The following is a 15,238-nucleotide window of genomic DNA, read 5'->3' as shown; positions in this document are numbered from 1 at the left end:
CCAATGAAATGCCACCGACAAGCTGCGTCATCCAGAAGCATCACCGCCGATTTTCGGCGGTATTTTGGCGGCGACAGCTCTGGATGATGCTACTTGTCAGTGGCATTTCGGCGGCGACGCCTATTGAAGTTGCCACTTCTTGGCGGAATTTCGGCAGATGCTCGTCCACCGCCACGATCCTCCGTGGCTCGTTGTCTGGAAGGTTGGGAACCACTGATCTAAGTAATGGACATCCTTCTATTTCTGCTTCCTTAGTTTTTAACATGCCCCACTCAAGTTCCACTTATAAATCCCTTGGCCTTGTAAAAATGACTGGTTCATAAAACTACAATGAAATATGATGAGCAATGTTTCCAGTTACTAATGCTAACTCTGCCATTACAGCAAATGTTACTATAACAGATCTTCAAACAAAGTGGAACTTTATATACTAAATACAGTATAAATAAATATAACCAAACTGGGACTTGGAAGAGGACACTGATTCCACAAACCTACATACAAATAAATATCGGGTTAAATGAGGGAAAGTGAATTAGAACTGCCTTTACACTTTACTTATTCTAACCAATGCAATACTCTTTTGTAATATTTTCTCGTATAGAAGGAGATAGGGAAGAAAGCATCATTGTGCAAGATACCCCCTGCCTTCATCTTTGTCAGCACATTTCCTTCAACACTAGTTGGCATTTTCTAACTATGGTCAAGAGAAACATGACTAGCCCTAATCTTATGTGAGATATCAATTCCTATAATTTTGCACATCTATAGCACCTGCCACCCGAGGCTCTCAATGCACTGTGAACACATTAACTGTATACCACAGTACATACCAATACACTACTGAGACAGGCAAGTGTTGTTTGCAGATGATGAAAATGAGGCACAAACAGGGGAAGCAACTAGCCCAAGGAAATCTTTCAAAGAATCAGGGATAGAACCCAGATCTCTTGACTCACAGTCCTGTGCTTTATTCAGACATTTTTAGTGAGAAATATGAGCTTGGCACTGACTGCGTTAGACACCCTCGTCAAGCTGCAATACGGACAGGGGCGGCTCTAGAAAGTAGGCTGCCCCAAGCAGCGCGGTGCGCTGCGCCGCCCTTCCGCGGTCCCGCGGCGGTCCCCCCCCCTCTTCCCGCGAGCTCCGCCCGGTATGTCGCGCAGGTCCACCGGAGCCCGGGACCAGCGGACCTGCGCGGAGCTCAACCGCGCGCAGGTCCGACCTGCCGCAGGCATGCCGCTCAACCGAGCCAAATGCCGCCCCTCAAGCACCTGCTTGGCGCGCTGGGGTCTAGAGCCGCCCCTGAATACGGAGAAATAGCAGCCCAAGGGAAATAGGATATTAGTTTTAGAGGAATCTGTACACTGAAGAGTGCTGAAAAATGTGCTTAAAATGCCTACAGCTGCAGACACTGCAAATCCCTTCCTGAAAAGAATGAAAAAGCTATATGTGCTGAGACAACTATGCTGAGAAAGGGAAATGGTGAATGAGCAGTCTCATCGGTAATTCCATTTGCCACTTCCTTTCACTTTCTCACTCAGCACATATGATATGGGTATACATGGCAATAGTGGGGCGGCATTGAGACTAAGATGATGTTGGCACAGACTGAGGAACAGAAAGTGGTTTTAATAAGTGCAGATATTTAGCGCGTATAATTAAGGGTCCGATCTTGCAAAATGATCAGCACCTCACTGCACTGGGCCCTTGCTCTGGGGTGCCAGAAGACTTACACAATGCAAGAATTCTTCTTGTACATGAAAGGCAGGATCCATACCCAATTTTACCATAACATCCTTGCATGTTGAAAAGGAATATAAAGAAGTATTGGAAAGGTCTGATTCTGCGAGCAATAATCTCTTCCATACTTCTTGCTTTCCATTCTGAAATGGTAGATTTTTTTAAATAGACATTTAATACCACACTCTGACATAAAACCATGGACTATTTTCTATTTCTTAAACATTAAGATTCCTTCCAACTGAAATCCTCAAGTTACCTGGTTGAATTTGCACCTCATACTCATGTCACATTTCCATCTTACCATCACCAAAAAGGCATTTTCAATCTGAAGAGTGTAAAAAAGGCTCAGCAAGGCCTTCTCTTCACTAGGGAAAAAAAGGTGTTTTCTTAGCTAACATGGTAAAATCTTAATGAAGACAAGGCACTTGTAGTTCTCATGTGCGTTAGCAGGTCAAGGTAAACCCTAGGCTCCCCTTTAGAGTTTACCTGCCCCCACTAACACATTTCCAAACAACAAACTATTTGCCATTACTAAGATTTTATCATGTTAAGAAAACACATTTTTTCTGTAGTGTGGACTTACTCCAAGATTTTTAAAACTAAGCTGTAAGAGACTTACGAAGAGCTTTTTTTTTTTTAAAGCACTTATTTTAATTTCAGTAGGTACTTAAGAGAGTTCTGAACTGCAGGATGGTTCAAGTTAAGCATGAAATAGTGACCCTGCAGCCATTTCAGAAAACATCTGTATTTTTTTTTTTTGCAAAGATTTCCTCCAGTTCTAATTCTGTTTTTCTCTGCAACCTGAAAATGGATTCAGCAGTTGATCACAGAAATGTAGGACTGTAAGGGACCTTGAAAGGTCATCTAGTCCAGCCCCATGCTGAGGCAGGAACAAGTATACCTAAGACCGTTCCTGACAGATATCTGTCCAACCTGTTTTTTAAGAACCTTCAATGACAGGGATTCAAAACGACCCTTGGAAGTCTGTTTCGGTACTTACCTATCCTTGTAGTTGAAAGGTGGTTCCTAATATCAAACCTCAATGTCTCTTGCTTTAGACTAAACCCAATAATTCTTGTCCTATCTTCAGTGGACATGAAGAACAATTGATCCTCCTCCTCTTTATAGCAAACATATTTGAAGACAGTTAGTAGGTTTCCCCTCAGCCTTCTCTTTTCAAGATGAAATATGCCAACTTGTTTTTTAACCTTTCCTGTTAGGTCAGGTTTTCTAAACCTTTTGTCATTTTTGTTCCTCTCCTCTCCAATTCGTCCACATCTTTCCTAAAGTGTGCACCCAGAACTGGACACAGTATTTCAGATGAAGCCTCACCAGGGCTGAGTAATGAGAGACAATTATTTCCCATGTTTTACATACAGGACTCCTATTAACACACCACAGAATAATACTAGCTTTTCCCACCATAAAGCCCAGATCCTTTTTAGCAGTACTACTGCCTAGACAGTTATTCTATTTTGTTGTTCTGCATCTGAGTTTTCCCTCCCAAGTGTAGTACTTTGCACTTCCTTTCTTTACTTTCATATTGCTGAATTAAGACCAATTCTCCAATTTGTCAAGATCCTTTTGAATTTCAATCCTGTCCTTCGAAGTGCTTGCAATCCCTCCCAGCTTGGTATCATCCGTAAATTTTATAAGCATACACTCCATTCCATTATTCAAGTCATTAATGAAATATTGAATAGAACTGGACTCAGGACTGACCCCTTTTGACCCCACGACATACGTCCTCCCAGACTGACAGTAAACCATTATTAAATACTCTTTGAGTACAGTCTTTCATCCAATTATGCACCAACCATATAGTAATTTCATCTCAACCACATTTCCCCAGTTTGCTTACAAGAATGTCATGTGGGACTGTGTCAAAAGCATTACTAAAATCAAGATATCTTATGTTACAGCTTCCTCCCATCTACTAGGTCACTAACTCAGTCAAAGAAAGAAATCAAATCATACCAGACCAACACTGGCTATTATTTATTGCCTTTTTATCCTGTAGGTGCTTACAAACTGATTGTTTAATAATTTGTTCCAGTATCTTTCCATGTATTGATATTATGGTGATTGCTTTAGAATTGCTTGGGTCCCCTTTGTTCCTCTTTCTAAAGATAGGTACTGTGTTTGCTCTTCTCCAGACATCTGTGGCCTCATCTGTTGCCAGAGTTCTCAAAGATAATCACTAACAGTTCTGAGATTGCTTCAGCTAGCTTCTTAAGTACCCTAGGGTGAATTTCATCAGGCCCTGCTGACTTGAATAATCTAATTTATCTAGACATTCTTTAACTTTTCTTTCACAGTTCAGGCTTTCACCTTTCCCCTTGTTGTTAATATTAATTGTGTGAAGTATCTAGTCACTATTAACCTCATTAGCAAAGAATGAAGTAAAATAGGCATTAAACACCTCAGCTTTCTTGATGTCATGCATTCTTAACTCTCCTTCCCCACTAAGTAGTGGACCTACACTTTCCTTCATCTTTCTCTCACTCCTAACTCACTTATAGAACCGCTTCTTATTGCCTTTTATGTCCTTTTCTAGGTATAACCCAATTTGTCCCTTAGCCTTTGTGATTCTGTCTTTACAGGCTCACGCTATTCTTCTGTACTCATCCTTAGTAATTTGTCCATGTTTCCACTTTTTGTAGGATTAATTTTTTATTTTCATGTATCCTAATTCATTTCTGTGTTAAGACTGGTTTAAAAATGTCCATTTAGGCATTACTTTCCACAGGTACAAAGCTGACAACTTTAAAAGATTTTGGGCCTGATGAGAGAACAGTATAACTGCAAAGAAACCAGGGCAGTTGCCCAGATGTAAAACTGGTGCAAAAGAGAATCAGACCCCAGGTTATGAATACTGCATACAAACAAAGTAAGGGTATTCAGCAAATTGGTAACATAAAAATGTGGGAGAAGAGAAAAGATAATTAAAAGGATTGATGTTCTGAAAGACTATTTTCTCATGGATTTGAAGACACACATACAACACTAATATTTGGGTGTTGGGGGTTTTTTGTGGTTTTTTTGTTTGTTTGTTTTTTTACAGATTTGGGATCAAACCCTGCTCACATTCACCATGCAAATACTGTAGTACAATAACAGCATTTCTAGGTTCCCTTTAAAGCCAGGAATAGACCCCATTTTACCAAACCTATAAAAACAAAAAATTCAGATGTGAAAAATCAAAAGTCATACACAAATCTCCCCGATTTCCTGGTTACAACTCCCTGAAGACATTATTTGTATTTGGATCAGGACATGCTCTCATTGATATCAAAAGGAGTATAAATTGTCAGTTTAAAATCATGGTACAAATAAACTTACCTCAAAGTTACTCAGCAATGCAGCATTGGCGTCTTTCCTGAAAAACAAAAAATTAAGCATGTCTCAAACGAAACTGTCAAAAATCTATTCTCTATTCTTTGCTGATCTGTGTTGACACTAAAAAAAGGGAACCCTTTTTGCTGATTTCTGAGATTATTTTTTTAATAAAATCTTCAGGATCACAACTCTGTTAAATCCTCTATAATTTCTGGCTATTGCTGCCTTTCAGAGTTACTTATTTTTGCACACTCCAAATGCAGCTATTACACAAACTAACTGTGTAAGAATATTTGGCTACAACTCAGCCCACAAAGCATCAGGAAGTGTTTAACTCGCACAACAGAATCCTCTTAACTGGGACACTCTACGGAATGGCTTATCATCCTAATTAAGAACCTGCCCCATTACTCCAGAATTAGATAAAACTCCCTGAAGTTTTGTCTGAGTGAAGAGCGATAGGCAGAACCATTACAGAAGACTACTATAAAAAAGAAAAAAATATACAGTACAAAATACAAATTAAAGAATAAAGTAATATCCATTGCATTTCATCTTTATTTTGTTCTTTTAATGTTTATGACAAGTTCTACACTAGCAGACTGAAATTTAGAGCTTCCCACCTACCAAATGCTTCCCTATTAAGTGAAATGTAGAATAATTCTATCCCAATTAACCAAGAATCATTGACATTCACTATCATTAGGCTAAACAGGTTTGCTCTGAGTTAAGCATGCCCTAACTAAGTAGAGGATACTGTAATTTTATTTTTTTTAATTAATAAATAAATGTTATGTAGAAAAACTAGCCAAGAGCACAATACGTTCTGCTGAGCAAACAGACAGTAGTAACAACAACAGAAAGTTACCATACAAAAACACACAAAAAATGCTTTTCTCTGAGATCTGTGTTGCACCATATAAAAAAGGTAGAATGTATTGTTAAGCAGTCAAATGTTTGAATAGAACTGTCACATTCATCACATTCAAACAAGCTAAATAAATGCCTTCCACAAACTTCCACAGGTTCTATTATTTATTTTAAATGAAAGGGACCTCCTAAACTGACTAGAGAGAATCTTCAGCAAGTAAGCTCAGACACACACACATCAGTTTTCATTCATGTTTTACGAACCATGTCACTTTTGTTTATTTGGTAAATGCAGTTCTTTGAAATCTTTGCATTCAGTCAATTGCCACCGAAATCCCTATGGATGAGGACATTTTTTGTTATAAATAATAACAATAATGCCATGGAAGAATCACATATAAAATCATCTAATTAAAAAAGTGAGATGATTATGTGCAGTAAATAAAAGGTTTGCAGGATGTGGGTCTGTGGAGAATAAGCTTTTTATACTACCTTTAAGTCAAAGGATTGGTTTGTTTTTAAAGCTGTACACCTCTACAGTTCAGGGGCTTTTAGGGCACAAGGGCTTAAACTCTTTTCATGTATCAATGTGTGCCAAACCTAAACCCATCCAGACTTTGGATCTTCTCAACATTTTGTATTTTGCCAGGCTAGTAGGAATTTAAACTGAACAATATAATAGAAACATTATTGCTAGTGTGCTTATTCAAGCTGAGTTATGTCTTTATAAAAACTGGCACCGTTTATAAAGTATAGATTTCAGTCTTCACATCAGTCCCAGCCCTCTTATGAGTAATAAAAAATAACCAACCAAAATATTTAAAGAAAAGAATGTACATAAAATACCAGAATTTATTTTATTTTTTATATCAGTTCAATATGTAGTTTTATATCAGATGTCTAAACATAGCACTCGGCTGACTCAGAGTTGAACAGAAAAGGAAAACTGACTTGATTTTAAAACCAACTCTGTAATGTATTAGAGTCTCTTCGAGAGTTATGAATGGCCTTAATTGCTATCCTAAGTGAAATATTATTGAAAGATTTTTCTTGATATAATACTATTAATTTTACTGTATGGGAGCCCTTATTTTTTTTAAATTATTACTGGCACCTTATGCTTCTAACATTGAAAACTACATTCCATTTCTAAACCAAAACATTTTGTGATTTTTTTTTTCGAGGGGGGGAGGAATATAACAAATTTTCACCTTTGAATCTCTAGAGCTTTGTGACAATTTTATCTGAAGATTTTCCTCTTCTAAGGACTCCTTGAGGAACAAGATTGGGGTGTTTGTTCATTAGGCTCCAACAGGGCTGAGAGTTCTATGCGGGGTGGACTGCACAATATTCCCACCATATTCAACGGGCAAAGGTCCACTCCCACGGACTGACTGCAGGATCAGGATCCTAGGCCCCAAATCCTGCAACCACTTATGTACATACCTAACTTTACTATCATGAGCAGTCACATTGAAATCAATGGGGCCATGCTTAGTTGTAGAGATAAGCATGTGCATAAGTGTTTGTTTGCAGGATCAGACCCTCAGTTATGACAGGCCCTATTCATCAAAGGAATTAGTAGGAATTTTTCAGTGGGCTAGATCCTGTCACATGTTGAATAGCCACTTAGGTCCTGATCCTGCTAATTGCTTTGTGCATACACAGAGGTCCTTGCAAGCACAGTAGCTTGCAGGGCAGGGGCATAACTCTAAAAGTTGCTACTCGGTTTAAGGCTGACAGTATACGGTCCTTTATTTTTAATAAAAACAACATCCCTCTTCAGTATCCACTTCTGAATTTCAATAAGTAGCTTTAATTATAATAATGGAGAGACAGCGTCTCAGATGGTATAGAACACTGTTAGGTCCACTGATGTCAGCGAAGAAGCTATGCCGACACACATCAGCTGAGGTTCTAGTACCTTAATACCCATATTTATCAGAAATCAGTGCTGTATGTATGTAGATAACAGCACACCTCAACATTTATAAAACTTGCTTTCTATAAATAATAGTTATCTCTAGAATTCATTTTTAAAATTCAAAATAGATTAAATGAAAGATTAGATTATTTTGTGTCTCAGAGACATTGCCAAAATAGGCAGTTTCACTTTTTTGGAAGTGTGTACTACTATCTATTTAGAAATACACAGGTTTCTGTTGTATAACATGCCAGCACCCAGATATACAACAAATTGCTGGAGTTCCTAGCACTATTGCCCTGAACCAGCACTCTTTCTGCTGTAGTAACTTTCTGGTTTGTTTGTTTGTTTTGATTTTTTGTTTGTTTGTTTATTTTTGTTTGTTTGTTTGATTGTCTTAACTGCTTTCAAGGTTTGCAGGCTAGGCAAGAATTTGACTTGTCTCTTGTGTTTTGAATTGTAGGTTGCACGCATGTAAATTATGTTTCCACCCTCTCTGTGCTAGTCTGCTCCATTCTTGCAAGCAGGCATAAAGGTCCCCAAGGATCCTCAAAAGAAGGATTTGGATTTTACTTTATGGGAAGAACAGATAAAGAAGATGGGGAGAATGTTACGTCCATGCACGTCTGACCAGAAAGGATGGTTTTATTAGAGGGTTAAAACTATTCCCATGGTGTTTTACTCAATTATATGTTTCAGCAATATTTTTCAAGCGAACAAAAATGCAGTTACTGACTGGAAAGCTGTTAACAAACTGTCCAAGAGCTCTGGCCTGATCTGGAGTACCAATACCTAAATAATTACAGTTTTTAACATATTCCAAGTATTTTGCCTCCCTGCCTCCTCAATGTTCCTCTTAAATGTACAGAGGGAGAAAGTGAGGTGATTATTAGATTTGGGGTGCAACAAAGCACTGCACTATGCCCACCATGCAAGGCTACTACCCTTTGTGTATTTCATGGGTCCGCATAGTACTTTGCAGCCATGTCCTGCATCCCACCTCAATTCTGCATCAGTGCAGGGTGACACTACATAGCACCGATGAGCTGAGAAGACAATTATTCTGATGTGGTATCATGATGGGAAGCACTAGATGTCAAGGCTCAGCCTTGAGGCAGAGTACAGACCCCTGTGACTTTGGGACACAACACTGTCAAAGTGCAAACACCACCACCTTCTGCAGCCCTGACCTTGGCCATGGAAGCAGCTGGCAAATGGGTGAGGGGGAACCCTCACTCCCACAGGTTTAAGGGGCAATTTCACCTCACCTGAGCAGCCCTGTGGGGTCAGGATCCCACCTCCTACACAAAAGTCTCAACCAGCCCCAACTGAAAGGGAAGCCCCCGGAAAACACCTCACGCACCATGCTCAGCTCCCCCTTCAGGCAGATCCCAACCAACCGGAGGGGGGTCCCCTTATCCTTTAAAGTCCACATCCCACTCCTGTAGCCAGACCCCACCCCAACAGAGGATCCCCTCCCCCAGCTCCCCTCACATCCAGACCCGCCCCCAACTGGGGCTCCCATCCCCCAGCTCACCCTCCCGCCAGCCCCCCCCCCCCCACGAGGGGATCCCCTCCCCCAGCTCCCCTCGCATCTAGACCCACCAAGCAGGGCTCCTCTTCCCCTCCAGCCAGACACCGCCCCCCAAAGCAGGGCTCCTCTCCCCCCGCAGCCAGACCCCCCCACCTGGGGCTCCCTCCCCAGCTCCCGCAGCCAGACCCCCACCTGGGGCTCCTCCCAGCTCCCCGCAGCCAGACCCCCCCAACTGGGGCTCCTCCCAGCTCCCGCAGCCAGACCCCCCCAACTGGGGCTCCCCGCTCCAGCCAGACCCCCCAGGGCGGGGTCCCCTTTCAGTGGGTGCTCGGGGGGGGTGTCCCTCAGCCGCGTGCACGCGGCGCCCGGGAGCGGCCTACACGCGCGCCGAGGCTCCTTACACTTCCATCGCGTCCGCCCGCCGCCTCCTGCCGCCGCCGGAGCTGCGCGCCGAGCCCGCCCCCGCAGCTCTTCTCCCCGCGGAGCCGCGCACTGGGGCCGCCTGGCGGAGCTCGGCGCTGGGGCCGCCTGGCTCAGAGCGCGCAGCCCTGGGGCCCTGCTCCTGTTGTGGTCCTGGCGGGGACCCGTCCCCATTGCCTCAGAGACCCGCCGAGGTCAAAAATATTGAATCAACGTTAATCCAGGGGAGCTGGGGCAAAAAGCGAGACTTGCATTGGCCGGGAATCGAACCCGGGCCTCCCGCGTGGCAGGCGAGAATTCTACCACTGAACCACCAATGCAGGTGATAACAAACATGCTCACTACCCTCTACTTAAGGTAAACAAGATTAAATGATTCTCTGGTTTTAGTTTTTTATATACACTGACCAAAATGTGTCCAATATACAGAAGCCTTTCACAAATGCCCTGACAATTCATTCACCTATCCTCAAAATATACTTGTCCCCCCCCTTTATCCTGACAATACTTTTTGGGGAGAGGGAAGAATATTCCACTTGCCTATTAAAAAATTAATTAGTCACTATGGACAGAAAACTCAGTATATATAGAAGCCTTGCAAAAATGTCCTGGAATTTCATTAGCTCTGCTTCCAAAACTCTTGGCTACCCTTTACCAAGATAATAATGGGGGTGGGGGGGGACATATCTCACTTGTCCATCAAATAAAAAAATTATTGACTATGTGCAAGCAGAATTTTGCTAGTTCTGCAACAGAAATATAAAACCTCTTCCCATTTCCACCCACCTAATTCTACGTGTATTTCATCATCCATGTCATGAGCACTCTCAATCCCCTTTTCTCCCCTCCCTCCTCTTGCACCCCTTTGTACACATATTGTATTATATTTTGTATGGTCTTCTTTAATCCCAGAGAAAACTAGATCCACTCTGCTGAGTAGATACAGTTGAAAATCCCATTGGCTAGGGCAGGCAACATTCTGCCTGGGCCACTGGCTGAGAGGCCGGAGTAGATAAATACAAGAAACAGTTTCTTCTGTTATTGATCTGCCATTCAAGAGTCGATGCATAAACAAAGTACACCAATGATTCCTCCAACAACAGGCACAAAGTGCTTGTTTCTGGGGCTGCATAGGGAATTCACAGTCTTGCACGGACTCAAACTTGTAAGTAAGGATAAGATCTAGCCCTGGGCATTTTTAGTAAAACTCATGGACAGGTCAGGGGCAATGAACAAAAATTCACGGCCATGTGACCTGTCCATGACTTCTACTATATAGCCCTGACTAAATCTGTGGTGTTTGGGTGGGGTTCTGGGTGTGCAGCTGCTGCTCTGGAGGGGGGCCTCTGCTGGTGCGCCTGCTGGAGGTAGGGTGACCAGATGTCCTGATTTTATAGGGACAGTTCCAATTTTGGGGTCTTTTTCTTATATAGGCTCCTATTACCCTCCACCCCCATCCCAATTTTTCACATTTGCTGTCTGGTCACCCTCGCTGGAGGAGTCTTTGGGGTGCCCACTGGTGTGCCTTCTGGGGGCAGGGCTGGCACAGCAGGGAATGGCCCTGCCAGCCTGGGACCACGGCAGCCGCCCCTGCTGGTGGGGGACTGCTTAGGACCGCCGCTGCTGCTGGTGAGGGACAGCCTTGCCAGGTTGGGACTGACGCACTGCTGCTGGCAGGGGGTGGCCCAGGACCGCCGCTGTTGTGGGGGCAGTGCAGCTGACCTCGGGGACACCCAAGCTGCTCCAACAGCCCTGGGGTCAGTCATACTTGCCAGCAGCAGAAGTCCCGGAGGTCCCAGGAAGTCATGGAATCTGTGACAGACTCACAGCCTTACTCATAAGCCACTGAGAGTAAATTTAGCACCCAACTTGTTCTCCAGCATCAGGACCTAAAAGGAGGCAACTCCACGTGCCCTCCTCGCTTAGGACCTTGCTCTTAGGTGGGATGTTGCACACTATCAGGCCACCTCTGCCAACCCTTCATGATCTAGACAGGTGACCCAACATGCAGTGTTATGTCTTGAGAACAGTCAACCTTTTATCAGTGCAAAGGACTGAAATATGGATGGATCTCAGGAGCCTGGATCAACAGACTAGATATCAAGTTAGCATTGCTATTCTTTTCCAGTGTGGCATGCAGGGTAGTTGTAGCCAAGCTGGTCCCGGGATATAGAGACAACTTACCCACTTTGTCATTCTTTTTCAGGCCCAGATTCCGTAATCCTGGAGTAATAATACCAAATAATGCCCTGTAATTTCTCTGTTGGTTGCAGCCAGTCTCCAGATTTCTGCCTGCAATCCTACGTGCGCATCTGCTCCCAGTTTGATGACGAGGAAGAAGAAAGTTATGTTTCTTTTAGGAATACAGTGCTTCCAGATTGTATTCATTTTTCAACTGATCTGTTCACCCCTGCCTCCACCTTCCCTATAATACTATCAGATTTGGGATTCAACATCCTCAACATATTAATTTTTCCACATGGCATCTCTTTTTATCGCTCTCTGGAATTCCATTTTATTCCTAATCATCTGCATTTTCAGTTTCCTTCCAAGGCTTTGCTGATGGACCCTTTAGGGACTACACTCTACCCCAGCTTCTTTTTGTTTCAGTTGCTGAATCTAGGAGCTCATGCATTACCCAAATTACCACTATGGATCTTGCAAACAACTTTTCAGGAGAGGCGACAAAAGCAGTGCTTAGCTCAGTGTTTCTAAATGCTGCACTTTAGATTGAACTAGGGGTATGAGATACACAGAACAGAACATCCATAGGGAACACAGATGTGGGGTTTTTTAAATGTGCTCAGCGTGTCAACATTCTAAGCATAGGGTTTTGATTGTTACTGCTAAGCCCCAGTGAGGGGGGGCCTTGGTATTAACTATTGAAAGCAGGGGGCCTTGTAACTGCTACTGAAAGCAGATCTGCAGTGTTTGTAGTCTTTGTTATGAAAGATGTTTCGAGTAGTCAGCATTTTGCTAATCACCCTATAGTGTCTTTCCGGCATTTAACAAAAAAATTTGTTTCATTAATTTTGAACAAAAATGTCAACTCTGCTCCACACCACTCGAGCTGACAGTGCATTTGACTAGCAGTTTCAGTCCATATCTTCACCTCTGCTCTGCATCCTGAGTTAACGAGCTTCTACAATTAGGCCTATTATTATTGTAGGATATTTCTGGAAACCACTCAAAACACTGAAAGGAGTTGAACACCACCAGAAAAACACTCCTCAACCAAAAAACTATAGTTAAAAAATAGTAAGTTTGTGACCTCCATTTACAAAAGCAAGCGCAGTTAAGGTTCAACTGTCTAGTACAGGGGTAGGCAACCTATGGCACGTGTGAGCTGATTTTCAGTGGCACTCACACTGCCCAGGTCCTGGTCACTGATTGGGGGGCTCTGCATTTTAATTTAATTTTAAATGAAGCTTCTTAAACATTTTAAAAACCTTATTTACTTTACATACAACAATAGTTTAGTTATATATTATAGACTTAGAGAAAGAGACCTTCTACAAACGTTAAAATGTATGACTGGCACGTGAAACCTTAAATCAGAGTGAATGAATTAAGACTCGGCACCCCACTTCCGAAAGGTTGCCGTCCCCGGTCTAGTACCTAGGGGCAATGAAATGCAGTAAAATAAAATTAAACATGTCCATGCTGCTGAATGTGCTAAATGCCCTTTCAAAGCTGCCCGAGTACCTGGTACATCAGTTTGGAAAAGGGTGTAGCAGGAAACATCAGTAAAGAGCTCCCCTCTCTGTCTCCAATGTGAGACACAGTGCTATGCTCTGGCACTGCTATTCCATCAGAGCAAAAAAAGTACCTTGCATTTAACTAAGTACCTTGTATTTAATTTGTTTTAAATGCTTCTGTGTCACTCGAGCAAGTAAAATTTTGAAAGAATAAAACAGAAAGCGAAAGAAAATAAAAAATCAGAATGAAAAAAAGAACTGAGATCTGAGTGTCTGATCAGTCCTATTTCACCACTGCCCCCTGCAGTGCTGTACCCCTTAGCTCAAAATCACTCCACAGAAGTCCTTGCTCATCACCTGTCCCAATCCCTGCAACTTCTGTTTTGACCTCCAGTTTCATTTCTATTTTCTGCCATTTCCTTGTTGCTCATCACTATGAAAAGGACTGATTTTTGAGCTGTTCCATCCAGAAAAAGTAGGACAGAGGATTAATCACATCCTAGAGACAGTCAGGTATATGAATGTAATAAAACAAAAAAAACTATCACTCTTACAGGCAACTGGGCACCAGTGATGGATGCCATGCAAATGCTTGTGAAGATGAGATAAATAAGAAAAATATTGTTTGATAACATCCACCAAAGGCACTTTACTTGCAAAACTAGATCACCTGGGTTTTGTGCTGAGGCATGTAAGAGAAAAACAAACAAGCAAACATAAAATAAATTCAGTTAGAATGCAGACGGGGATATTACTCACGTGATTTACAATTTGGCCTCAGTCCTGACCCAACTGAAGTCAATCGAGTTTTGGTATTGACTTAAGTGGGAGCAGGTCCAGTCACTTGATAACAGTACCTGGTTGCCATATATGGGGGGTGATCACCAGTCCACCTTTCACTTTGCGAAAGCCCTTTCCCACATCATATTCCTGCAGGGAGACACTATCCTTGCAAGGGTTGTATCCATTCTACATAGCCGGTGTTGGGGCTACAAAGTGCAACATGTGTGGTCATACAAAGGTGCCTTCTTTACATGCCTCATCTTGTCATAAGAAAACTGTGTACTGGCTGTTTTGCCAACACAACAGCAGCCTCCCACCCCCAGGCCAGGCCCAACATAAGGAAAACACCTCCCCAAAGAGCAGGAGGAGAGGAGAGGGGGGAATTGGAAAAGAGGCATAAATAGTGGGATTGAAACAAGAGGGGATGAATGGAAGAAGAGGCCAGATAACAGGAAAGGACAAATAAAGGAAAGAGAGTGATCCCAATGTGCACAGAGGAAATGGAAAGAAGAAAGAACAAAATAACAAGGAAATAGATGAGAACAAAATTATCTAAATAATCTGCTGGGGATCTGATGGCTAATTTCCCTAAGGATTCATTTGCGCCATTTCTAGAGTCTCTCCAAGGTCTTGACACTGCAGATTGAGATAAATATTCCATTGTAACGTAACTAACAAATAATGCAAATCATAAAAAAAAGTCTCAAGTAAAAGATTAAAAGAATGAAACAGAAAGCAAAAGAAACAGAATGGAAAAAAAAAAGAACACATTTGACTGTCTGGAAAGGGAAGGAGGAGAAAGCAGCCCCGTTGGCTGCTGCATTATTTAATATTTGAAGCCAAGAAATAGATTTTCTGGGGGTGGGGGTGAGGGGGAGAAGGTGATTTCCTTGGCTTCCCCCTGCTCTGAAATGAGTGACTGAAA

At 42.4% G+C, this 15,238-nt stretch overlaps 1 protein-coding gene and 1 non-coding gene across 5 annotated transcripts in view; both read right to left on the bottom strand.

Annotated features, from left to right (window-relative positions):
- LOC120387290 (CGRP receptor component) overlaps positions 1-10,124 on the bottom strand; it is a 39,310-nt gene extending 29,186 nt beyond the window's left edge. Inside the window, exons 1-2 of one of the 4 annotated variants that reach the window (XM_039507781.1) lie at positions 10,086-10,124; positions 5,089-5,125 (exon numbers count right to left, since the gene is read on the bottom strand). In XM_039507781.1, coding sequence (XP_039363715.1) covers positions 5,089-5,125; positions 10,086-10,087 — 39 coding nt within the window. In that variant the 5' untranslated portion in view covers positions 10,088-10,124. Of the gene's footprint in view, positions 1-5,088; positions 5,164-9,814; positions 10,017-10,085 lie in introns of those variants that run through there. The other 3 variants (XM_039507782.1, XM_039507780.1, XM_039507779.1) reach the window with 3 other exon arrangements.
- TRNAG-GCC lies at positions 10,083-10,153 on the bottom strand. Its single transcript has one exon. It is a non-coding gene; the product is annotated as a tRNA-Gly (tRNA).
- Positions 10,154-15,238: the final 5,085 nt, after the last annotated feature.

The sequence above is a fragment of the Mauremys reevesii genome, linkage group 20 (genome assembly GCF_016161935.1).
Source record: "Mauremys reevesii isolate NIE-2019 linkage group 20, ASM1616193v1, whole genome shotgun sequence".
Taxonomy (NCBI): domain Eukaryota; kingdom Metazoa; phylum Chordata; order Testudines; family Geoemydidae; genus Mauremys; species Mauremys reevesii.
This window is presented reverse-complemented; position numbering and strand designations above follow the sequence as displayed.